General features: G+C 35.7%; 1 protein-coding gene across 1 annotated transcript in view; it reads left to right on the forward strand.

The window, feature by feature from the left end:
* The window catches only part of LOC107667450 (DNA-directed RNA polymerase I subunit RPA1-like), a 31,555-nt gene that overhangs the window by 19,100 nt on the left and 2,806 nt on the right, over nucleotides 1-9,649 (forward strand). Inside the window, exons 23-30 of the mRNA XM_016459118.1 lie at nucleotides 542-763; nucleotides 932-1,146; nucleotides 1,991-2,158; nucleotides 2,352-2,487; nucleotides 2,567-2,585; nucleotides 4,829-5,127; nucleotides 6,804-7,004; nucleotides 7,495-7,612. Coding sequence (XP_016314604.1) covers nucleotides 542-763; nucleotides 932-1,146; nucleotides 1,991-2,158; nucleotides 2,352-2,487; nucleotides 2,567-2,585; nucleotides 4,829-5,127; nucleotides 6,804-7,004; nucleotides 7,495-7,612 — 1,378 coding nt within the window. The remainder of the gene's footprint in view (nucleotides 1-541; nucleotides 764-931; nucleotides 1,147-1,990; nucleotides 2,159-2,351; nucleotides 2,488-2,566; nucleotides 2,586-4,828; nucleotides 5,128-6,803; nucleotides 7,005-7,494; nucleotides 7,613-9,649) is intronic.

Below are 9,649 nucleotides of genomic sequence, written 5' to 3' on the forward strand. Positions count from 1 at the left end.
GCTAACCACCGCACCGCACACACACTCTGCTCCGGTCCAGAGACACGATAGCACGGAGCGGATCACATGCACGAGTCGGCGCAGACCACACAATGTATCGGAGCTATTTGAATTCTACACAGAATGCTATATTTTATAGCAATATGGATGAGATTGTGGCTGGCATACCCGGTCAAATGCAGCTTTACGGAGATCAGCGGCTCTGAACGGCTAGACCAAGCTGTGATATAAACTAACGCTATTGGCTCTTTTAAAAAGGGGCGGGGCTGCTTGATATGTCCCGCCCTGTCTTGCTGTTTCAGCTAAAATGACGTCAACACAGAGTAACGCTGTGTGTTTTTAAGCATTTCAGGGGACCTTTAAGCATGAAGTATTTTGCTCAAAAATAATAATGGTGACTGTTGCAGACAATTATGATTGATTAATTGAGAGAAGCACAAATTGTGATCATGATTACAATAAGATTATGTAGACATGTCTGTGCACAGTTGCGTTGATGGAAGAAGACATTTAACATTTTATATAATGCACTGTTTTCTAGGTTATCAGAAAGTCAAAGTGCTTGGATGAAGTTCTGGCTAAAATGGACCCAGAGGCAGCATTTAATCACTTTAAAGCCATTAAGAGATGGAAAGCCAAACATGAGCGTGTTTCACCCAGAGACGGTGCCTTCCTGCTCTTCTCACAGAAGAAACTGAGCAAGTTGAAGTCTCAAATCGAAGACCAGACACTGGCCAATGGGAGAGAGCCAGCCACTCTACAGGTACTGAAGCATTTATAAAGGGTTTTAGTTTATGAATGTCTCACAATGGCATCCTGTAAAGTACTTAGTTAGAAAGATGATTAAATTAACCAGACATTCTCAAAATAACGCAGTATGACTTGCACTTGTGCACTTTACCTACATGACAATGAGATTTTGTGTATTTAGCTCTTGGAGAATTGGAGAGCTCTGGATGAGTCTGGCCATAAGAAGTATTTAAAGAAGACGTCTCATTGTCCAGACCCGTGTCTGGGTCTTTACCGGCCGGACATCTGCTTTGGTTCAGTGTCTGAGACCTTTGACTCCATTGTTGAGTCCTACATGGATCAGTTCAATGTCAAGCAGGAATTTCAGACCTCCTCTGAAATCATTGACACGGATAGGTAAGACTCGTTGTTGACTGTTCAACATTAAATTATTATCTGGATTAAAAGGCCATTTCTAGACTTCTAAATTTTGAATTTGGAAAATTGTTGTCAGACTAAAGTGGTTCTCATTGTCCACTTTAGGGCCTTTCGCACCGCGTTAGTTCCAGAACTAAATGTACAGTACTAAAGTACTGGGACGATTTTGCGCGAACTATTTCCCAGTACCATTTAATCTGGTACTATGAAAAGGTTCCCGCGGTGTGAAAGGCCCTAATAATGATATTTAATATAGGCGAATAGGTGTCCTATGGTACACATGCTGAAATTACATTTGTTTTCTGAACTTTTTTTAATTTACAGAAACTAGGAATGTCTTTAAGTAATCAAAATAATTATAATTCAAATAAGTTCCAGAATTCCAGAAATTTTATAAGTGATTGAAATGTTCTTCAGGGATCCCACTCTTTTGAATGAATGAATTTACATGATTTTTGCAGTTGAAAAAAAAGTTATATATATATGTATATATAAAATAAAATATTTCAGAGCTTGGCATAACTAAAAAAATGTATATTCTTTATAAAAATGTTTTTTAAAATGAGGGTACCTCAGATTTCCAGCTGTGTATTAAAATAAGAAATACCTTTTTTTTTTTAAGCTTATTTTAATGCTTGTTTTGTCTTATTTTTAATAATTTTAAGTCATCATGAGTCTCCCTTGGAAGTTTTTGCTGTGGGCCCTGGTTGAGAACCACTGGAGCAAAGAAATAAAATAACTATGTAGTTTCATGTATTGGAATGATCAATTATGTCCTTTATTATTTTGTGATCAGTGTTTTGTTCACTGTGTGTGCTGACAGATTGAGGCATCTCCTGCAGCTGAAGTGGCAGCGATCTCTGTGTGACCCCGGAGAGGCCGTGGGTCTGCTGGCAGCTCAGAGCATTGGCGAGCCGTCCACCCAAATGACCCTCAACACCTTCCACTTCGCCGGCAGAGGAGAGATGAATGTCACATTGGGTATTCCAAGGTCAGGTTTCATTTAGTAGCGATACTAATGCCAGTAAAATTGAATGATTCTCTGTACAAATGCTAAATCAAAACCTAATATGCCATTGAGCTCTCTCCTTCATTAAAAAAGTTAAATGTTAATGGAAACTACTGCAGACTTCACGTATTACTGTTTGTGTTCTTGTGATTCACCTAAAAAAAATCTTCCATAGATTAAGAGAAATACTCATGGTTGCGAGCTCTAACATCAAAACCCCCATGATGAGCATTCCAGTTCTGATGAACAAGAAAGCCTTGAAACGTGTTAAGACGCTGCGGAAGAAGATAACGCGTGTGTGTTTGTCAGAGGTGAGCACAACTTGTTTCAGTGTTTACTTGTGACAGTGTGCTGTGTTATTCAGTAAAATGTTTTTCCTCTCCACTATAGATCTCAAATCTTATTCATGGTCATGTGTGTTCAAATATGGCAACTTAAAAGACTAGTTCACCTAAAAATTTAAATTGCCATTATTTACTCTCATTTTGTTCCAAAAGATTTTTCTAAACACAAATAAGGATATTTTTTAATGAAACCTGAGGTTTTTTGGTCTCTCCATTCCAAGTCCACGCAACCAAAACTTCAAAAAGTACATAAAGACTTCATATAAGTAATCCATAAAAATCGAAGATCGGACTATTTGTTCGGATAAGCAAGAAAAAAATATCTTTAAAGCACAGAGAATGACAATGCAGTGAAGGGTTTTTGACAGGCTAATTTTATGTGTATGCATCAGGCATGTATACGCTGTCTGAAACACGTCTCTTGTGCGTGCTTTGATTGTGTGCGAGAACAGCGCGTGAGCAACGAATTGAGCTCTCTTTTGTCTGATTTAGGGGCCTTTGAAATGTGTTTTTCCCAAATGTGAACCCAGCTAAAGTCATTTTTTTGTGATTTACTGTTTTCTACATAAAATCATCCTTCATAAGCATGTACAATATTCTGTGAAAATATAACCTTTATATCTTTAATATTGACTGAGTAAGGCCATGTCAAAGATTGAAATCATAGTGAACTTAATGGTTGAAATCAAAATTTGATGCTTGTTATCTCATAATTAGATTTTGAGAGTTTAGCCTGGATTTCACAGACAGGGTCACCTATTAATATAGTATTTATTTATTCATATTTTAAATGAGCTTTTTGTATTTTCAGTTTCCATGTTAATAGTAGCTTAATTTTTTGTATTTTTTATACGTTTGTTTTATATTTCTGTTTAGTTTTAGTTCAATTTAATAAATGTAGTACTTCAACTTGTTTTATTCTAATTTTCATAATAAAAAATCTAATAAAACAAATTCATAATGTATTCAAATTTTATTTAATTTAGCAGTTTAAATTTAATGATTTTAATAGTTTTCATTGTAATTACCAATGAGACAACAGATGGCAAAAGAGTAATGATCTATACAATTATTATATAATTTAAATTATTTATTTATTTATTTATTTATTTAAGAATCTCTAGAAGAATTCTTTCAGGAGAAAAATCTGAGATGAATTAGACTTTAACAAATGTCTCCATTTGCTCTCCATGTAATCTCCTTTCTTTCTAGGAGAAATAACTGAGATACAAAGATCTCATTTGTGATTTTGCTTTCACACTGGCCATTTCTTAGATATTAACATTCAATATATGACACACTTTTTACATAACAATTTCACAAACATTAAGATTCACAGTTTGCTATTGGGCATCTAATATAAAGTGGGACCTCGTCTCTGTATCAACTCTGTGGTCCAATAAAATCTGTAAGAAGCACATGAACAAGTGAATGGCACTTGCATGCCATTATGTGTACGTTTGTGTTGAAGAGTGAAGCCTGTTAGAAAGAAGAACTCACAGGAATGTCCAGCTGGCATTGACATAACACAAATTCCCATTCCATTTTAATGGTTTAATTAAATTTTAATAAACAAAAACATGATCTAAACAATTGAACTCAAAAAACTTTTTATTCATTAAACTTTTAACAATAATAGTGCGCTATGAAGTGTTTAATTTGTTGTCTGTTTTGGCAAATTTTTCTAAATTCGGTGTTTTATGATTTCATACAAATGTATTATCAAAAAACGTTTTAATCAAATATATGCATAAAACTGAAACATTTGTTTTAAAGTGTATTAAAATAAAATTTGAACAATTCCTTTCAGTCCTGCACAACAGAGGTTCACAGTTTAAAACATGAATGAAAAAATGTGTGATCTCCTTAAAAAATATTGTTTTAATAGTAAAAATAATATATTTCTGTAACAATTTCTTCAAGTTAAACCAAACTTTTTTGACCTTTGAGTGTGTGTGTGTGTGTGTGTGTGTGTGTGTGTGTGTGTGACGATAATTTAAATGAAATGGTGAAATGCTGGTCAAGTGATGAAAATGAAGTTCATGTCCTCATATAGTGAGACAGTAGAGGCTGAAATCACCACAAGCATATGAGCACTGCTCATTCACACAAAAACATGCACAACATGTAGACTGGTCTTTTTGCGGTTTAATATTCTTAGAGAGTAGTCCATATCATAGTTTGATTGTTGCACAAGCTTTTGATTTATTCATACTAAATTTAGCAAAATTCCATGATATTTATACAGCAAATTCCACTTTCATGACTGTATTCTACAATTTCATCTGCGTTTTCTGCATCACGGAAGTAAAATCCTGTGTCTGTGATATGACCCTTCAGGTAGACTATGAGAGTGAGGAGGGAGAGGAGGCCATCGATGAGGAACTGGAGGATGTGGTCGAGGGCGGACAGGAAGAGGCAGATTCTCAGGAGAACTCTGAGGAAGGGTCTGGTGAAAGCCAACCAGCAGACCAGCCTCAGAGTCCTGTCATTCCTGAAGAGCTCGAGGGAGCTTCACAGGACTCCATGAGGATCAGCACTGTGCTTCAGTTAAGCTCCGCCATTGAGGACTACAAATATGACACCAAAAATTGGCTATGGTGTGAGGTGTGTACAAATCAGTTGATCTTAAATCAGTATCATTTTCTTCTTCATTTATACATTTTATGCTCTTGAGGGATGCAGTGAAACTATTTGTACACTTTGATGCTATTAAAAATAAAAATGTTTGCATACCAATTTCTAATACCATGCAGTGTTACCATACCTCTTATAAATAGCATGGGATCAGTTATATAAATTATATATATATGTATTTATATACACTACCGCTCAAAAGTTTGGGATCAGTAAGACTTGTAATGTTTTTTAAAGAAGTCTCTTCTGCTCATCAAGGCTGCATTTATTTGATCAAAAATACAGAAAAAAACGTAATCTTGCAAAATGTTATTGCAATATAAAATAATAGTTTCTATATTAATATCCTTTAAAATATAATTTATTTCTGTGACGCAAAGCTGAATTTCCATCATTACTCCAGTATAAAGTGTCACATGATCTTCAGAAATCATTCTAATATGCTGATTTATTATTAGAATTATCAATGTTGGCAACAGTTGTGCTGCCAAATATTTTTTTGGAAACTGCGATACTTTTTCAGGATTCTTTGATGAATAAAAAGTTAAAAAGAACAGCATTAATTCAAAATATAAATCTTTTCTAACAATATAAATCTTTGCTATCACTTAACAATTTAACACATCCTTGCTGAATAAAGGTTTTAATTTCTTTCAAAAAAAGAAAGAATAAAAATTTACTGACCCCAAACTTTTGAACGGTAGTGTATATTGTTAGAAAAGATTTCTATTTTAAATAAATGCTCTTCTTCTTAACCTTTTATTCATCAAAGAATCCTGAAAAAAAGGAAAGGTTTCCAGCACTGATAATAAATCAGCATATTAGAGTGATTTCTGAAGATCATGTGACACTGAAGACTGGAGTAATGATGCTGAAAATTCAGCTATGCATCACAGGAATAAATTATATTTTAATGTATATTAAAATAGAAAAACGTTATTTTACATCATAATTATTTCACAATATGAAATTTTTTTCCTGTATTTGTGATCAAATAAATGCCTTGATGAGCATAAGAAACTCCTGTAAAAAACATTAAAAATCGGTAGTGTATATAAAGCAATATATCGGTCCGATGCATTAATCTGCTAATATTTGAACTATACTCGATTAAACAAATTGTGAAATAAGTTTCAGAATTTCATCACCATTCATAGGTTTGGGGTCAGTAAGATTTTTTTTTTAATTATTTTTAACATTTAATCAAAGAAAAGATGCATCATAGGTTTCCATTAAAATATGAAGCAGCACAGTTGTTTTCAACATTGATGATAAGAAATATTTATTGAGCACCAAATCAACATATTAGAATGATTCCAGAAGGATCAAGTGACACTGTAATTGCTGTGAAAATTCAGTCATCAGAGGAATAAATTACATTTTAAAATATATTAAAATAGAAAAGTTATTTTAATAGTGGTAATATTTAACTATGAGCGTGTTTTGACTTCTTTCAAAAACATTTATAAAATCTTCCCCACACCAAAATTTTGAATGGTAGTGCATATATATTTATGTGTGTGTAATGTAATAAAAAAAAAAAACATTAGTCAAACAAGTATCCATATGGAACCAAAGCTGTGTTTTTACAGCAAATGGTATCGGTGCATTCATATCCATAATGCATTGCTGCTTCTGTTTGACAGCTAACTATGGTCCTACCCCTCACTAAAGTGCACTTTGACCTCACGTCAGTGGTGGTGAAGCAGGCTCAGAACGCTGTCATCATGGAGACCAAGGGTATCACGCGCTGCTTGTTAAATGAAGTCACCATAAAGGAGGGCAAAAAACAGATGGTGCTCAACACAGAGGGCATCAACATGCATGAGATGTTCAAACATGCTGATGTGAGTCCAATACAACCCAACGTCGTTTTCTGTCTTCGAATTTCATTGTACATGCACACAGGGACGGATTAACGCACGGGCCTACCCGGCACTAGACCAGAGGGGGGCCCAGCCGAAATACCGGTCCCCCCGGAACGCGATTTCAACCGAGGGGGGCCTTTAAATCGGTCCGTGCCCAGAGCACTGTTCATAATCGGTCCCTGCATGCATACATGATACTCTAGTGCAGGGCTGTCCAAACTCGGTCCTGGAGGGCCGGTGTCCTGCAGAGTTTAGCTCCAACCCTAATTAAACACACCTGAACCAGCTAATCAAGCTCTTTACTAGGCATAGAAACTTCCAGTCAGGTCTGTTGAGGTAAGTTGGAGCTAAACTCTGCAGGACACCGGCCCTCCAGGACCGAGTTTGGACAGCCCTGCTCTAGTGTATTGCTAATAGTATATCAGCTGTCCAAATATGGCATGTAATACAATCTGTTTTGTTGTACTAGATCCTGGACTTGAACAGGTTATACTCCAACGAGGTTCATGCTATGGCCAGCACGTACGGTATTGAGGTGGCCCTCAGAGTCATTGAGAAGGAGATTAAAGATGTGTTTGCTGTCTATGGTAATAAAGCAGAACAGGATTGTTTGACACGCATAGCAGTGTGTGTTTCATTGGAGATCTGACTGGCTCCTCTGTTCACAGGAATTTGATGAATAAAAAGTTAAAAGAACAGCATTTATTCAAAATATAAATCTTTTCTAACAATATAAATCTTTGCTATCACTTAACAATTTAACACATCCTTGCTAAATAAAGGTTTTAATTTCTTTCAAAAAAAGAAAGAATAAAAATTTACTGACCCCAAACTTTTGAACGGTAGTGTATATTGGTAGAAAAGATTTCTATTTTAAATAAATGCTCTTCTTCTTAACCTTTTATTCATCAAAGAATCCTGAAAAAAAGGAAAGGTTTCCAGCACTGATAATAAATCAGCATATTAGAGTGATTTCTGAAGATCATGTGACACTGAAGACTGGAGTAATGATGCTGAAAATTCAGCTATGCATCACAGGAATAAATTATATTTTAATGTATATTAAAATAGAAAAACGTTATTTTACATCATAATTATTTCACAATATGAAATTTTTTTCCTGTATTTGTGATCAAATAAATGCCTTGATGAGCATAAGAAACTCCTGTAAAAAACATTAAAAATCGGTAGTGTATATAAAGCAATATATCGGTCCGATGCATTAATCTGCTAATATTTGAACTATACTCGATTAAACAAATTGTGAAATAAGTTTCAGAATTTCATCACCATTCATAGGTTTGGGGTCAGTAAGATTTTTTTTTTAATTATTTTTAACATTTAATCAAAGAAAAGATGCATCATAGGTTTCCATTAAAATATGAAGCAGCACAGTTGTTTTCAACATTGATGATAAGAAATATTTATTGAGCACCAAATCAACATATTAGAATGATTCCAGAAGGATCAAGTGACACTGTAATTGCTGTGAAAATTCAGTCATCAGAGGAATAAATTACATTTTAAAATATATTAAAATAGAAAAGTTATTTTAATAGTGGTAATATTTAACTATGAGCGTGTTTTGACTTCTTTCAAAAACATTTATAAAATCTTCCCCACCCCAAAATTTTGAATGGTAGTGCATATATATTTATGTGTGTGTAATGTAATAAAAAAAAAAAACATTAGTCAAACAAGTATCCATATGGAACCAAAGCTGTGTTTTTACAGCAAATGGTATCGGTGCATTCATATCCATAATGCATTGCTGCTTCTGTTTGACAGCTAACCATGGTCCTACCCCTCACTAAAGTGCACTTTGACCTCACGTCAGTGGTGGTGAAGCAGGCTCAGAACGCTGTCATCATGGAGACCAAGGGTATCACGCGCTGCTTGTTAAATGAAGTCACCATAAAGGAGGGCAAAAAACAGATGGTGCTCAACACAGAGGGCATCAACATGCATGAGATGTTCAAACATGCTGATGTGAGTCCAATACAACCCAACGTCGTTTTCTGTCTTCGAATTTCATTGTACATGCACACAGGGACGGATTAACGCACGGGCCTACCCGGCACTAGACCAGAGGGGGGCCCAGCCGAAATACCGGTCCCCCCGGAACGCGATTTCAACCGAGGGGGGCCTTTAAATCGGTCCGTGCCCAGAGCACTGTTCATAATCGGTCCCTGCATGCATACATGATACTCTAGTGCAGGGCTGTCCAAACTCGGTCCTGGAGGGCCGGTGTCCTGCAGAGTTTAGCTCCAACCCTAATTAAACACACCTGAACCAGCTAATCAAGCTCTTTACTAGGCATAGAAACTTCCAGTCAGGTGTGTTGAGGCAAGTTGGAGCTTAATTCTGCAGGACACCGGCCCTCCAGGACCAAGTTTGGACAGCCCTGGCTTACATGATATACATAATAGGCCTGTTGGTGGCTGTTGAGCTTCATTTAACCAACAATGATAGTTTCATCAACCAGTTTTCTGACGATATGTCCTACCCACTTGGGATGTGCCACCTAGTTCAACCTGTCATGTCTAATCTAACGATATGAGCTTCTTCAGAATGAATTACTATGCTAAAAAAGGATGTAAGAAACGGGTAGCACATCTTGTCGG

The sequence above is a fragment of the Sinocyclocheilus anshuiensis genome, unplaced genomic scaffold (genome assembly GCF_001515605.1).
Source record: "Sinocyclocheilus anshuiensis isolate Anshui unplaced genomic scaffold, SAMN03320099.WGS_v1.1 scaffold1547, whole genome shotgun sequence".
Taxonomy (NCBI): Eukaryota; Metazoa; Chordata; class Actinopteri; order Cypriniformes; family Cyprinidae; genus Sinocyclocheilus; species Sinocyclocheilus anshuiensis.